Source organism: Rhinolophus sinicus, chromosome 3 (assembly GCF_057876585.1).
Source record: "Rhinolophus sinicus isolate RSI-liver-muscle chromosome 3, RSI-T2T, whole genome shotgun sequence".
Taxonomy (NCBI): Eukaryota; Metazoa; Chordata; class Mammalia; order Chiroptera; family Rhinolophidae; genus Rhinolophus; species Rhinolophus sinicus.
The window spans coordinates 68,833,587-68,849,900 of record NC_142503.1 but is presented as its reverse complement, the minus strand read 5'-3'; the positions used below and the strand labels follow the sequence as shown (position 1 = coordinate 68,849,900).

The 16,314-nt window shown below is 36.1% G+C and overlaps 2 protein-coding genes across 33 annotated transcripts in view; one reads left to right on the top strand and one right to left on the bottom strand.

The window, feature by feature from the left end:
* PPIP5K2 (diphosphoinositol pentakisphosphate kinase 2) overlaps window positions 1-1,911 on the bottom strand; it is a 62,047-nt gene extending 60,136 nt beyond the window's left edge. For 25 of the 26 annotated variants that reach the window (XM_088796652.1, XM_088796655.1, XM_088796657.1 and 22 more), the window contains exon 1: window positions 1,773-1,911. The gene's annotated coding sequence lies outside the window, so the exon portion shown is untranslated. Of the gene's footprint in view, window positions 1-1,721 lie in introns of all 26 variants that reach the window. The other variant, XM_088796653.1, reaches the window with a different exon arrangement.
* A 149-nt stretch (window positions 1,912-2,060) lies between these two features.
* The window catches only part of GIN1 (gypsy retrotransposon integrase 1), a 39,982-nt gene continuing 25,728 nt past the window's right edge, over window positions 2,061-16,314 (top strand). For 2 of the 7 annotated variants that reach the window (XM_019727969.3, XM_074328640.2), the window contains exons 1-5: window positions 2,063-2,198; window positions 6,345-6,458; window positions 11,868-12,013; window positions 13,653-13,846; window positions 15,433-15,738. In XM_019727969.3, the coding sequence (XP_019583528.2) occupies window positions 11,875-12,013; window positions 13,653-13,846; window positions 15,433-15,738 (639 nt within the window). In that variant the 5' untranslated portion in view covers window positions 2,063-2,198; window positions 6,345-6,458; window positions 11,868-11,874. Of the gene's footprint in view, window positions 2,199-2,342; window positions 2,454-6,344; window positions 6,459-11,867; window positions 12,014-13,652; window positions 13,847-13,924; window positions 14,765-15,432; window positions 15,739-16,314 lie in introns of those variants that run through there. The other 5 variants (XM_019727970.3, XM_019727971.3, XM_074328639.2 and 2 more) reach the window with 5 other exon arrangements.

Here is a 16,314-nt window from a genome sequence, read left to right as displayed (position 1 = left end):
CCTCAATTTTTTATTATGAAAAATTTCAATATTGAAAAAAGAAAGAATAGTTCACTATAAACACCCATATACCCACCACTAGACTCAAAAACTGCTAACACTTTGCCATATTTACTTTCTATTTATATACACATATACATACTGTACCATTTGAAAGTTGTAGACATCAACACACTCAGTTCACCTCTAAATACTTCAGCATGCATCTCCAAAAATAAGGACATCCTCCTACATAACCACGATATCATTTCTACTTAAGCAAACTAATTGTTCCAGAATACTATTTTTATGTAGTTGCATGGGAGCTTTTGGAGAACAAGAACTTCACCTATATTCTCTGTAGTTAATTGGTGCATAGTACTTATTTAGGTGATCAATAAATGTTCTACCAATTGTTCAGCGTAATACCCTCACAATAACTACCATGCAAGTAGTAGGAGTTTACAACTTAAATAATAAGGTTTGATTGTACAACTCTGACTTTCTGTACATTAGTTTCAGCACTGCTTTAAACAAGCCTAAGCTACAGTAAGTATAGCATTTTGGTTTCTGAATTACTTAATTCTGCATCACGATACTGAAGCTTCATGAAGACAAATATCATGTCTGTCTTTCATGAGACACATAAGTAGGCATACGAAATATTTTTTTTAGTGAATGAATCCTCTCAGCCACTGCCAATAATAGTGAAAAAATAGGAAAAAATGAAGCATAATGGTACGACAATAGCAATATAATAAATAGTTAAGAATACAGATTTTGGAGTATGAAAAATCTGGTTTGTAATAGAGATTCAAATGTCCAATACTACCACAAGTTTATTAGGGAGAGTCACGTGGCCTCTCTAAGCCTCAATTCCTAACTCCTGTAAAATGAGCGTAATAATCTACCTCATGGGATTGTTGAGGGGTATATGAGAAAAACATGTGAAGCACTTGGCACACAGAATTCAGTTAATGGTAACTATCGTTATTATTTTATCTGCCTGAAACAAAAACTTTTTCATTGAAGCATTTTCAATAGTAAAACAAAAGCCTATCCCAGGGTAGAGCAAGGATGGTAGTAAGTGCTCAAGTCAGCCATGCTTCCTACTTCCACTGCTAAACCTTCCAGTACGCTGAAGCAAAGCAAGTGTTAGCCACCAGACTCCAAAGGTCGCAAGCGGCCAGGAAGTCGTCGAGAACATAGTAAATAACACCCCATGGTCAGCACCTTCGCCCCTTCTGCCTCAAAGCGCGAGGATGCCACACTCTCCAAGTGATTAGGTGCGGCAGTGACCGGCAGCCGCGGTCCTCGCTCTGGAAAGCTGCAACGCCTGCAGCTTTTCATTCTTTTGAGGTGCGGCAGCAGCCGGCGCGGAGCAAAGGGATAAAGACCGTGGAATGAAAATGAAAATCGCCATCTCTCCCCACAGCAGTCTCCAAACTCGAGGCTGCCTACTTTGGTGGAGCGAGACTGCAGTCTGGAGTACCAGCTGGAAGCTCAGCAGTTCCTTTCTAGTTGAGCTGCAACCTCTGGTATCTCAAACCCAAGAAATGAAAAGGGAAGCAATGGAGGAGAAATGAAGACGCGAAAAGACCCCCAGCGCTGTACTGTTACTCCTCCACGCCCACGCTGCATTTCGCTCTGCCACTTGCCCTCCCACCCCACGAGGAGCGCGTGTTTAAAGCGCCGCAGAGCTCAGCAGGAGACAAAGCAATTGCCCAGAAGCGGACGCAAACCTGGTGACCGGGTTCCGCATCCCGGTTCTCCTTCGGTCTTGGGGCTCTCACCTGCCACCGCTGCGGTTGTCAGGCGAGCAGCTGGAGAGAGCCGAGCCCATTCAGGTCTCGGTTCCCCTCGGGATCCCGGGGCAGGGGCGAGGTGTTGGCAAAGAGACTCCAGCTGTTAGCGTGGACGTGGGTCTTCTCGCTTTAGTAGCAGCACAAGAGCCACATAGAGGTGCTGCAAGGCACTACCACGCTAGCGAGTTTCAGCCACGCCTCCTCCTCGCCCGCTTCGGGTCTTACACGGAAATCTCCCCGGGCGGAACAATTTCCGGCAAGAACCCCACGATCCTTCCTCACTTTCCCTGTCCGAGGCTCCACCGCCTCCGTAAGCACCTTTTCTTAACGACACGGATAGTCCCGCTTCCGGCAGCGCCAGATAAGTCGCGAGAGGAAGCTTAAATCCTGTCGCTTGCATTTAGGACCACTTCGGTGAGTGGTCGTTCCGGTGTGCTTTTCATCCCTAATGATTTTTAAAGTGAGGCGTGACCTGACAGTAATTTCAAAACCATTCGCGTTGAATAGCCTAGGAAGGGTGTAACTGACGGTGGATATCGCGCAGGCGCCCTGGGCGCGGGAGGGCCTTGCTTGGGCGTTGGGATGTCCTGCGCCTGCAGAGCTGAACGGCGGCTTCCGTTGTCGGGCCTGGGGAGGTGCCTGATCGGTGGATTCGAGTTTTACTTAATGGTAGTTTTTCTGCTTGTGCTAAATTTCGCTGGACCTTGCCCGTAAGATTTAGTTAACGAGCTGCTTAAGCTCTGGAAATGCGCCTTCGCAGTTAAAGTAGCGTCCGAGATTCCGAGGAAATTCAAAAGTTGAGTGCGGTACATCGTTGCCATTAAATAATGCTCTCCCTTAATCGTAGTTGTTATTTAATCAGAAATATTATCCTTTGCCCCGAATTAAAATCTCTTGTGCGGGGAGAAACGCGAGTTCAAGGGAGAAGCTTGTCCCGTAGTTTTGAAGGAAAAGTAGGCATTTGATCTCAGTGTGGGTTTTCCTTAAATGGGCGTTTCTGAGCGAGCGTAGAGAATTTTCAAAATGGAAATTCATGTATCACATGTGGCTTCATGTATCACATGGGTGTGCATTTGAAGATGACGTTTCTGTTAAACGGATTTGTACATTGAAATGAAGCAGATTATAGAGAAAGGTCTGGTGTATTTAGATTTCCCTGCCTTTGACATTTAATAAAATTGTGCTCTTAACATTTTTCAGAGGTTAAAATAGAATAATTCAGAAGTAATATTCTGATCTCAGTTAACATGGTTATTGAAACATAACAGGTTTTAAGATTTTAGGTTGGAACATATGCATAACACAACCTTTTAGAGGCTTTAATTGGTAGCCTTGAGTTTTGTCCTTGGTGAAACACTTAAATCCTAATTTTATTTAAAGTGATACTTAACTGCCTTTATTACACACACAAGATAAAATTATTAAAGGAGTTAAGTAATAAGTATTTACACATGTATTTATTGATTTTATATGATGTTGTACAAGGGACATAGTATAAAAGTTCAACCAAATATGATCCTGACATTTCCTCTTGAAAAACTAGAAGTTGTAATAAACGACCTTCACTGCCTTTTCTTATTTCTGCATGCTTTAATACATAAGCAATTATTTTAACAAAAATTCTTGAAACTGAGCATATCCAAAGAAGGCCTAATATTAAATTATTATTTGTTTAATTAAAGTTTATTGGGGGTGATAGTGATTAGTAAAGTTACATAGGTTTCAAGTGTACAATTCTGCAATACATCATCTATATATTACATTGTGTGTTCACCATCCAGAGTCAGTTCTCTTTCCATCACCATATATTTGATCCCGTTTACCCACTTTTACTATCCCCTGCTCCCCGCTTACCCTCTGATAACCACTAAACTGTTGTCTGTCTGAGATTTTTTGTTTGTTTGTCTTGTTCCTTTGTTGTTTTCAGTTTTATATACCACATATCAGTGAAATCATATGGTTCTCGACTTTTTCTGTCTGATTTATTTCGCTTAGCATTATAATCTCAAGATCTATCCATGTTGTCTCAAATGGCACTATTTCATCTTTTCTTATGGCAGAATAGTATTCCATTGTGTATATATACCACAACTTCTTTATCTATCTAAGGACACTTTGGTTTTTTCCATGTCTTGGCCACCGTAAATAAAGCTGCAGCGAACATCGAAGGACATATATCTTTATGGATAAATGTTTTCAGATTTGGGAATTATTTTTATAACTCAGACCACTTAACTCACTCCCTTGTATATGATACTTTGGTTAGAAATATTTGGCCATTGGAAAATTATGTTTGTGCTGAATATTACAGGTTAAAGCCATTTTCTCATTAACTCATCAAATGGATGGTTTCTGGGGACCAAATGGTGAATACACTTTGAAAAATAACTACGTCATTGCTCTATGTAAATACCAAATGTTAGCAGCAAACTTTTAACCATATTACTTAAAATACTACATTTCGTGAACTTATTTTTGTTTCTTATGCATTTTCTGTTTGTCCTTGTCGTCTGTCTTTACTGGTAGAAGTAGAAGCTTTCCCATTAGACCATAATCTCATTATAAAATATACAACTGTTTAGTCTTCTGAGTTTCATTGTGAGTAAAACATTATAAACATTGCTAGAAAACATTAAACGCCATTAACGAAAGGAATGAGATTTTAAAATCTTTTTCTTGTAAATAAAGATTTTGAGAAAAAGGTTTCTCTGTTACTTTGAACAGCTTGATATGGATGGTAATACATAAATATTTTAACAATAGTTATATATTGATTTACCATTTGCAAAGGACTTTTGAAATCGGTTATCTCATTGATCCACATAATTATGAAAAAGGAGGGATAAGTATTATGTTCTTTTTCCAAATATGGATATTGAGGTAATGCACACATTAGAAATTGACTCCTAGGGTAAAAGCCTTACCTTCTTAGGCACACCCTATTTGCAGTGCCATATATATGCAAGTGAAATAATGTTTTCACCAAGTGAAATAATAGTTACCTTGGAATGTGTGCCCTCTTAATTCAGTGATACCTCTCCTGTCAGGAAATGCAGGTAATTCTTTATTCATTCACAAATGGTTGAATGTCCACTGTGTCCCACTGTGTGAGACAATGTAAACATTAAGAATTAATAAGACCTTATTTCTTATTTATAATCTAAATTATTTATTACAAAATCACATAACTTTTTTAGCAGAGGCCTGAACCAAGTATGAAAGCTGAGGATGACAGATAATTACTAGTGTAGCAGGGGAAAAAAAAACCATGAAATTTGAAGCAACAGAGACCAAGGTTCAAATGTCAGCACATTGCACTCACTAACTGTTGCCTTGAGTAAACTGGATAATCTCTCTGATCTCCATTTTCTTGTCTATAAGATGGATATAAAACTAGTATCTACTCCATAGGATGTTGTGAGGATCACCACAATAAAGTACCTCATAAATGTTTGCAATTATTTTTAAAAATTACTCCTGTAGTTGTTTAAAATTATTTTCTTTGAATTAAAAAAAAAATATTTTATCTCCCTATAGTTTTGATTTTTCCACGTATCGTATAAATTGTAGCATATAACATGTTGCCTTTTTGTGTCTGGCTTCTTTCACTTAGCACAGTGATTTTGAGATTCATCCATATTGTTAGGTATGTTCATAGTTTATTCACTATCAGTGTTGAGTAGTATCCCACTGTGTGGATCTACCACAATTTGTTTATCCATTCACCAGTTGATAAACATTTGGATTGTTTTCAGGTTTGGGCTCTTATGAATAAAGCTTCTAGAAACATTCACATATAGATTTTTATGTGGATGTATACCTTCATGTCTCTTGGGTTAAAACTGTTTTCTAGAATGTTTACGTTATTTTGTATTCTCATCAACAATGATCTGCATCCTTGGCAGTACTTAGTATTGTAGGTTTGTTTTGATGTTGTTTGCCATTTTGGTGGCTAGTTAGTGGTATCTTATAATAGTTTTAATTTGCATTTTTCATTGTCTAATGGTGTTGAGTATGTTTCATGTGTTTATTTGCCACCCATATCTTTGATAAAGTGTCTGCTCAAATCTTTTGCCCATTTTTTAAATTGGATTGTTTGTTTTCTTATTGTTGAGCTTTGAGAATTCTTTATAAATTTTGGATACAAGTTCTTTATTATATATATGGACTGCAGATATTTTCTCCCAACTGTGATTTCTCTTTTTATTTTCTTAATAGTATCTTTATAAGAACAAATTTTTTAACTTTTTTCTTTTATGGATGGTTATTTTTGTTTGCTATCTGAGAACCTAAGCTCACAAAGATTTTCTTTTTTGTTATCTTCTGGAAGTTCTACAGTTTCAGGTTTTACATTTAAGTCTATGACCCATCCTGAGTTAATTTTTACAGATGGTGCAAGGTATGTGTAGAGGTTTATCTTTTCTCACATGGATGTTGTTCCAGCATCATTTCTTATAAATATTATTCATTCTATATTGAATTCCCTTGGCGCTTTTAAAAAAAAATCAATTTATTATTGCTGTGTAGCTCTGTTTCTGGACACTCTATTCTGTTCCATAGGCCAATGGCTATCATTTTGGCAATACCGCACAGTTGTGATTACTACAGACATACCTCGGAGATATTGCAGGTTCAGTTCCAGACCACAACAGTAAAGTGAATCATTATAATAAAGTAAGTCACATAACTTTTTTGGTTTCTCAGTACATGTAAAAGTTATGATTATACTATACTGTAGTCTAGTAAGTGCAATAGCACTATGTCTGAAAAAAATGTACATACCTTAATAAAAAATTCTTTATTGCTAAAAAATGCTAGCCATCATCTGAGCCTACAACAATTCATAAACTTTTTGCTGGCGGAGGGTCTTGCCTCGAGGTTGATGGTTGTTGACTGATTTAGGGTGGTGGTTGCTGAAGGTTGGGGTGGCTGTGGCAGTTTCTTAAAATGAGACAACAGTGAAGTTTTCTGCATCAATGGGCTCTTCCTTTCATGAACAATTTCTCTGTAGCATGGGATGCTATTTGATACTATTTACCCAAAACAGAACTTCTTTCAAAATTGGAGTTTAATTCCACTTAAACCCTGCCACTGCTTTATGCACTAAGTTTATGTAATATTCTTAATTCTTTGTCATTTCAATGGTCTTCACAGCATCTTTACCAGCAATAGATTCTATCTCAAGAAACCACTTTCTTTGCTCATCCATAAGAAGCAACTCCTCATCTGTTAAAATTTTATCATAAGATTGTAGCAAATCAGAGACATCTTCAGGCTCCACTTCTAATTCTAGTTCTCTTGCTATTTTCACCATATCTTCAGTTACATCCTCCACTGAAGCCTGGAACCCCTCAAAGTCATACCTGAGGGCTAGCATCAGCTTCTTCAAATACCTGTTAATATTTACATTTTTACTTCTTCATACAAATCAAGAATGTTCTTAATGGCATCTAGAATGATGAATCCTTTCCAGAAGGTTTTCAGTTTACTCAGATCCATCAGTGGAATCACTGTGGCACCTATAGTCTTACGAAATATGAGGTGTGATAAGAAAAAATATGGTGAATGTTTAAATTTAAAAAATGTATTATAGTAAAAGACACATTGCCATTAATCCCTCTCAGACACTCCCTCTCACTTCAAACACACTTATCCCATCATTTTTACCACTTTCTGAAGCAGTTCTGGAAGACTTTCATGTCTTTAGTTGTGCTGTTGTGGCTGCCTGGGTGTCCCTGAATCCATTCAAAACGTTTACCTTTCATGGTCATTTTGACTTTGGGAAGAGTCAGAAGTTTCATGGTGCCAGATCCACTGAATAAGGTGGATGAGGACTCACCATAATGTTTTTATTTACCAGAAATTGCTGTACCAGAAGCGATGTGTGACATGGAGCGTTTTCCATTGTGATCAAAACATATGATGAATGCTGCTGCCAAGTGCCATCCAATAGAAAGGCAGGGATCTTTGATATGGGAAGCAATGTGTTGAACCTTAGTAACAGCGTGTGACAAGTTTCAACTTATTTGGTGCAATCAGTTGGGTGTAAGCTATGGTTGAGAGAAGGTGTGTTTTAAAGTATGCCTAAAATCATCCTCTATCATGACAATGCTCCCGTGTCACACATCGCTTTTGGTGTGGCAGTTTCTGTCAAATAAAAACATTACAGTGTGTCCTCATCCACCTTATTCACTGGATCTGGCATTGTGCGAATTCTGGCTCTTCCCCAAAGTCAAAATGATTCAGGACATCGAGGCAGCCACGACAGCACAACTAAAGAACTAAAGACACGAAAGAGGACTTCCAGAACTGCTTCAGAAAATGGCACAACGATGGGATAAGTGTGTTCGAAGTGAAGGGGAGTATTTTGAGAGGAATTAATGGCAAAGTGTCTTTTACTGAAATAATTTTTTTTATTTTAAACATTTACTGTATTGTTTGATCACACCTTGTATATTTTTTAAATAATAGTCATGTGCCGCAAAATGACTTTTTGGTCAACGATGGACTACATATGACAGTGGTCCCATAAGATTATAATGGAGCGGAAAAATTCCTGTTGCCTAATGACATTGCAGCCATCTTGATATTCTAGTGCAACACATTACTCACATGTTTATGGTGATGCTGGTGTGAACAAAACTGCACTGCTAGTCATATAAAAGTATAGCACATACAATTATGTACAGTATATAATACTTGATAATGATAATAAATGATTATATCACTGGTCTATATATTTACTATACTATACTTTTTATTGTTATTTTAGAGTATATGCTTTCTACTTATATAAAAAATGTTTACTGTTAAATAGTATGCCATGTTGCACCAGCAGCAGCCTCATACATTTGTGTTTACTGCATTTCTTGGTTGCATCGTTTTCTCTTGTGCTTCATTTAATCTTGTTTTACATGGTAACATGCTGTATAGGCTTGTAGCCTAGAAGCAATAGGCTATCCCATGTAGCTTAGGTGTGTAGTAGACTATATCATCCAGGTTGCTGTAAGTGCGCTCTATGATGTTAGCATAACGATGAACAATGTATTTCTCAGAACTGTCCCCGTTGTTAAGTGGCAAATGCCTGTAATAAGACTTGAAGGTTGAAATTACTTTTTGATCTATGGGCTGCAGAATGGATGTTGCGTTAGCAGGCATAAAAACAACATTAATCTCATTGTACGTCTTCATCAGAGTTCTTGGGTGACCAGGTGCATTGTCAAGGAGCAGTAATCTTTGTAAAAAAAAACAAAAGTAAGAATTTTTTTTTTCTTTTTTTCTTTTTGAGCAGTAGGTCTCAACAGTGGGCTAAAAATATTCAGGAAACCCATGTTGTAAAAAGATGTGCTGCCATCCAGGCTTTGTGGTTCCACTTATATAATGCAGGCACAGTAGGTTTAGTATACCGTGTTTCCCCAAAAATAAGACCTAGCCAGACAATCAGCGTTCTTGTTTTATTATAAGACCGATCTTATGTAATATAGCATAATACCGGGTCTTATGTTAATTTTTGCTCCAAAAGATGCATTAGAGCTGATTATCTGGCTAGGTCTTATTTTCAGGGAAACATGGTAATTCTTAAGTATTCTAGGATTTTTGGAATGGTATATGAGCATTGGCTTCACCTTAAAGTCCGCTGCCTTCACCAGCTGCATTAGACCCTAACAAGAGAGTCCACCTATCCTGGGAAGCTTTGGAGCCAGCTATTGACTTCTCTTCTTTAGCTATGAAAGTCCTATATGACATCTTTGTCATCTTAACTATTTTAAAGTGTACTGTTTAGTGGCATTAAGTACATTTACATTCTTGTGCAACCATCATCACCATCCATCTCCGGAACTCTTTTTTTCCTTGCATAACTGAAACTCTGTACCCTTTAAACAATTACTCCCCCATTACTCCCAACTCCCACCCCAACAACCACCATTCTATTTTCTGTCTCTATAACTTTAACCTTATATGTGTAGAATCATAGTATTTGTGTTTTTGTAACAGGCTTATGTCACATAGCATAATGCCCTCAAGGTTCATCCATGTTTTAGTATATGTCAGAATTTCCTTCCTTTTTAAGGCTGAAAAATTATTCCATTGTATGCATATATCCTGTTTTGTTTATCCATTCATCCAGCAATGGAAAATTGGGTTGCTTCCACCTTTTGGCTATTGTGAATAACGCTGCCATGAACATGGATGTCAAAACAATCTCTTAACCCTAATAGAATGTAAACTCCATAAGAGTCAATAGGATATATATCTTGTTCATTATTGTATATCCAGGGTTGTGTGTGACACATACCATAGCAGGTGCCCAATATTTTTTCGATCGGTGAATGAACCTCATATTTTTCTCTAGCAACTGTCTTGTAGTTACTTGCCTTCATAACAAAATTTAAGATTACTAAATTCACTTACTCAATGTCCATTTATTCCTTAGGTGGTTGCAGTCTGGTTTCTACCTGCCCCCCTCTACTGTAACTATTGCCAAAACCACTAGACACATTTTACTTCTGATATCACTTAATTTCTCCTCTACTTGGCACTTAAGAACTCTTTATTCCATATGCTTCTATGACTAGAACCTCTTCTGGCTTTTTTCCTATTTCTCTGGCTATTCTCATGTCCCTGGGGGATTTACAATATATTTAGGAGAGAAATATGTATACTAGTAAGTTCAATGAAGTGTTGCAGAGTTTATAAAAGTTGGTATATGCATTGTGGGTGTACCAAGGAAGGTGTGCCCAGTTCTACCTGAGAGGAAATAGATGTGGTCAGGAAGGATTCATAGATGAGTGAACTCATTAATGTGAATGTTAAAAGATAAGGATATATCTACTCCTCTTCTCACTCAATGCACTTTCCATGAAATCCTTCTTCCCCTGCCTTAACTTCATCTACCATCTATGCTCAGTTCATCCATGAGCTGAATACAACACGTTCAATACTATCATCTTTCTCCCTAAGCCAGAACTTCAGAAGTGATCCCAGACAGGTTTTATTCACTCCACACATCCAGTCAGTCACAGTTCTTACAAAATGTGTCTATCCATTTCCACTGACACTGCTTTGACTCAGAATTTTATCATTTCTTGCTTTAATTATGCAATAGTCCCTTATCTGAATGGTACTGACCTTTCTATCTCTCCACCTCAGTCTATCATATTGGTGCAGAATGGACTTCGTGGAATAGAAAACTATAACTGCAGTCTGTAAGGGTCAGTCTCCTAGGGCACAGCGGCAGGGAGAGAAAGGTCAAAATGCTTCTGGATGGGTAGGGATGCTGGCAAATAAAATAACCGGCACTGGGTAAGTTCCTGTCAACTGAAAACATGAAAAAATATGTTTTTTTTTCCTTTTTAATGTAGTGGTTTCCCATATTATTTGGGGTTTAAAATAGAGACATTTTGCTTTGTTTTGGATAGTGCAGCCAAAACAAAGGTTCAAAAATCATTGCTGTTTATAATGTAGAGAAGGTATGTACAGAACCAAAAATCATTTCTGTTTAAAAAAAGTAGCTTACATGTATGTAGTTCAGAAGAGTGTATGAAACCTGGAATTGCTAAAGATCTTCTCTGTCAGTTATCATTTGAACATTTCTAAAATATGTCTTTCTCATAAGTGATTTGAATGTGTTTTTTTTGCATTTTGCAATGATCATGAATATATTTAGAAGTAATAACGAATTATATTTCTCTCCTTATAAGCTAACATTTATTTAAATGTCTAATAACAGAACCATCCTATATAAATAACATTTCAATTAATGATAATGTGAGACTTTAAACAAACTTTTTGAAGTGTACTTGTTCATTTCCTTTTTTCCCAGTATGTGGAAAATTTCCAGCATTTCTTATCACGTGGAAAGAGACAAGATAATTTGTCATGATGTATCTCAAAAATAGCATTGGAATATTTTAGTTCATATACATCACACTGTTCCTTTTCTGTGTTACTTATCTCTGTCATAGATAATATTCCGGGAATGTTCAATCCATATGTAAGCAGAAATACGACAGAAGCCTCAACTGAAATAGCAACTGAATTAACTTATCATTTAAATTATACCTTTAAATACCTTTTACCTAGGTTCACAATGGTGCGTAGTGGGAAAAATGGTGAACTTCATCTTAAACAGATTGCATATTATAAACGAACTGGTGAATATCATCCAACTACACTGCCAAGTGAGAGAAGTGGCATAAGAAGAGCGGCCAAAAAATTTGTCTTCAAAGGTAAAAGGAAGGCCCCAAATCTTGAATGTAAAATTAATATAGACGCTCTACATATGGGTTCTTTGTGGAATCCTGAGAATTTCTGCAGTAATTGGTTGTTGCTAAACAGTAACCAGTTGAATTGATGATGCCACTCATTCAAAAGCTAAGGTAAAAACCACACTGAAGCTACCTGAAGGCCAGTAAATGATGAGAACATTTAAAATCATAGACAGAAAATGATACCATGAAAAAAACAAAACTTACCTAAATTAACCTCTCCTGCTTTTTCCCTCAGGTGGTTCCTACTCTAATGGTGTGCTTTGAAGCACTCATGTCACTGTCAATGAAGAATTTATTTGATGCTTAACATGAAAATGTTAACAAAGTTAACTTGTGTGTTTATTACATTTATTTCTGTGGTTCCCCCCCACCCACTGCCATTAAATAATTTCAGGATTACGTTTATTTTTGGACCCCAGAATCCTCCTGAATGGATTATATATTTGAAAGGTGATAGAATATTTATCTTGAAAGATTATAATAATTTTTACCTCTTTCTCCTCTTCCAAAGGGGAAGGGAAGAGAAGTTTTGAATGAGATAAGCAAGAAGTAGTCACCAGATAACTAAATGAATGTTGGTGCTAATAATGGGAGGTTTGCCTGGAGGTACAGAATTAGGCTTTTCTCAAAGCAAGTCAAGAAATTTCTAAGATGATAAATAAATATCTGCTCATTTCTCCTTATGTATACCCCTTCAAATAATGTCCTTAAACACTTAAGAATAGGCATATCTATTACCTCTTAGGCTAAAGTGAATATTCATTGATTAATTTATTTAATCATTTATGCAATAAATGTTTACCAAGTTCCTACTTTGTGTAAATCACATTTTAGTTATTTGGGATACATTGATGAATATGATAAAGTTCCTGCCCTCAGGTTGCTTACCTTCTAATTCAAGTAAGGACTGTTCCATGCAGCATGTGCTTAATTAAGCACATTAGTAGCTTAATGCTCTGTTCTGGAGTTTGAACAATTACCTTATCCACACTGGAGAGGCAGTGATTTTCTCCCAGCCCTGGTTGCTTCCTAGCTGTAGATTGTTCTCAGGTGTCTGTCCTCTAGAGGAAAACAGAGAACTGTCTTAGAATTAAGGTTCTCCCACTTTCTGGCTTTACCAACCCTACCTCCTACTCAAATCCAGAAACTTAGGAGAGATGGATGCTTATAAAAATGCAATTATGATAAAATACTGTTTCGGAAAATTCTGTTCCTGAGGTTGCTTATCTACAATTCATTTGCTAATTCATGCCATTTTTAGGAAGTGCCTACAAGTATTTTTCTAGTTTGAGTACTCGCATGGAAAGATAATTTCATACTCCCATAGTTATCATGTGCTTTGCTGAACTAGCTAGCTTTACCTGTATTGCTAGATACAAAATTATAGCTGCTAGTGTTCCTCTTATGTATCTAGTAGATGTAACGGCTGAGGACCTTTCAGATTGAATGCTAATCTCATTACAAATAAATATTCTGTCTTCGAGGGAAAAAGCTGTTAAACACCCACCATGGTTTAAAGATAAAAGCTATGATTATCTTAAAACTATATAGATCTCCAAACATTGCAATTATATCTTTTTGGTATCGTTTATTCCAGAAAAAAAGCTGTTTTATGTTGGAAAAGACAGAAAACAAAATCGTTTGGTAATTGTTTCAGAAGAAGAAAAAAAGAAAGTCCTAAGAGAATGCCATGAAAATGACACTGGAGCCCATCATGGCATATCCAGAACCCTTACTCTAGTGGAATCCAATTACTATTGGACTGCTGTGACCAATGATGTCAAACAGTGGGTATGGCTTACGTATTTAGAATATTTTGAATAATGTGTTTGTAATAGATATCCAAAATTCATTATTGCTCTAGATTTACTCTTAGTAGCCCTTCTCATTACGTACTTTTTGTGTGGGTAGTTTCTGTACAAAAACATTTAAAGGGAGTTTTATTTCCCTTCAAAATTCTTTAAAATCACTAAAGTATAATTTGAACTAGAAAAAAAGCACTATTTAAACATTATATTTAGATAGATTTTTTTATTTGTTTGTTTAGAACCAGATTTTCGTCATTGAACTCTTTTGTACAAGCAGAATATAAATAGAGCTGAAATTCCTTTGACTAAATCATTACCTCTTGGATAGTAGTCATCCAGTCTTTTCTTGAGTGGTGAATATGTTCGTAAGTCAGGCCCAGTGTGTGTGCTCTCATCTTTTGTGCCTATTGACAGAAAATGTCAAATACGGAAGAAACCCAAAAGCAACTAAATGCAAAATCGAGTTGTAAAGATAATGAAATTAGTCTGACTTTTATAACTTTATAACCCACTAGGACCTTCAACTTCTTATAATAGAAAATTCACCTAGGGATTCTGGGATACTTGCTGGTAGATCAACTGATCTCTACTCTTCCTAGTATACTCAATTTACAAATGGTAGGAATTCCTTGGTATGTATGTGAGATCCCTTTAATAATTATAATAGTGCATCAAAAAGACTGTCATTTCAGGCATAAAAAATTAAACCAACATTTAACAAAGTATCATTTGTGAGTTATCAGTTTATGAGTCAGTGAAGGTATTCCAAAGACCTCAATATTTGTATTTGCCTTTAGAATCTGCTACAAATTCCTTTACAAACATTTGAGGAAACCTTTGTCAAATCTTTGTCTTTTGAGAATGGAAATGATTTTTGGAAATAACCAGAGGTTATTTGTGCGTAAGTTGGAAAATAAAATTTTTGATCAAAAGTAACTATAATGTAACAAGATAGTTTTAAAAATTTTGTTCAGGAGTAGGTTTGAAAGTAGTTTCCAAAGTGGAATTCCAGAAATATGGAGCAATGGCACCATCCATAAGTTTATTGATTGACTTCATCTCATTCAGATGAAAGCCCCATGACAGCATGAGCTTTATTTCTGTCCATTCTCTTTTCTCAGAACCTAACAGAATTTCTGGTATCTATAAATACTGTTTGAATAAAATTATGTATAATAAATATTTATTTAGATGAAAGAATGAACTTATTAGAGTGGTAACTTTGAAAGAAAAAATATTTTCTTATAGGAATTTTTATATATGATTTAAAAATTAGAGCAAACTTGTTTTAAAGATCTATTCACTTAATAAATATTTGTTGATTGTAAACCAGAATTATGTTCCATGTAAGCCTCCTTAAGATGGTCATTGAATAGCAGTAGCAATTGATGCTTGCTTAGTATCCTAAAGAGGAGTTTTTATTATGTTCTAGAATAGTCCAAAATTTTCTTCTTTAAAACACAAATTACCTACTAACAATTTTAAAGTTCAGATTTATAAGACTGCTTTTGTTATGTTGAATATATTAACATTTGTCCGTCTTTTTTTTATTGTGTGCCTGTTTTGTAGGTATATGCTTGTCAGCATTGTCAAGTGGCAAAAAATACAGTTATCCTAGCACCTAAACAGCACCTTCTCAAGGTGGAAAATCCGTGGAGTATTGTTACTGTTGATCTGATGGGCCCATTTCATGCAAGCAACAGAAGTCATGTATATGCTATAGTTATGACAGATTTGTTCACAAAATGGGTTGTGATTTTGCCTCTATGTGATGTTTCAGCGTCAGAAATTTCAAAAGCTATTGTCAATATATTTTTCTTATATGGACCTCCTCATAAAATAATAATGGACCAAAGAGAAGAGTTCATTCATCAGGTAAGACAAATGAGCTGCTTAGGTCTAAGAGCATATTTTGCTCCCGTTCAGTGCCTAGCACACCTATAGATTGTAGGGTGTTTAATGAGTTTAGATAAATTGCTGCAGACACAGAGGTTTGATTTTGCATAGTACAAAGGTAGTTGGACTGGAAATTAAGAGACCAGGATTTTAGTACTTATTGTGCCACAAAGTAGTTGTAAATCTATCTTCAGGTTTCCTTAAACTGAAACGAGCTGGTTGGACCCAATAATCTTTGTTTACTTCTAGCATAAAAATTCTGATTGATATGCACAAGGCGAATTGACTAAATGATGAAATACATCATGTGCATGAATGAGAATATTCAATATAGAAAGGTATTGATTTTTCCCATATCAAAATTAATTTATGTAATTAATGAATTTCCAATCAGTCTTAGAAAGGAGGGAGGTTTTCCCCTTGTCCTGGCCTTTTTCCAGATTAAAGTTAATCTGAAAGAATAAGCAGGCAAGAATATACATGAAAAATCTAAAAAAGAATATAGTAATTACTAAACTTAAGGCATATTTAAAATCTTTTATAATTGACAGGGTA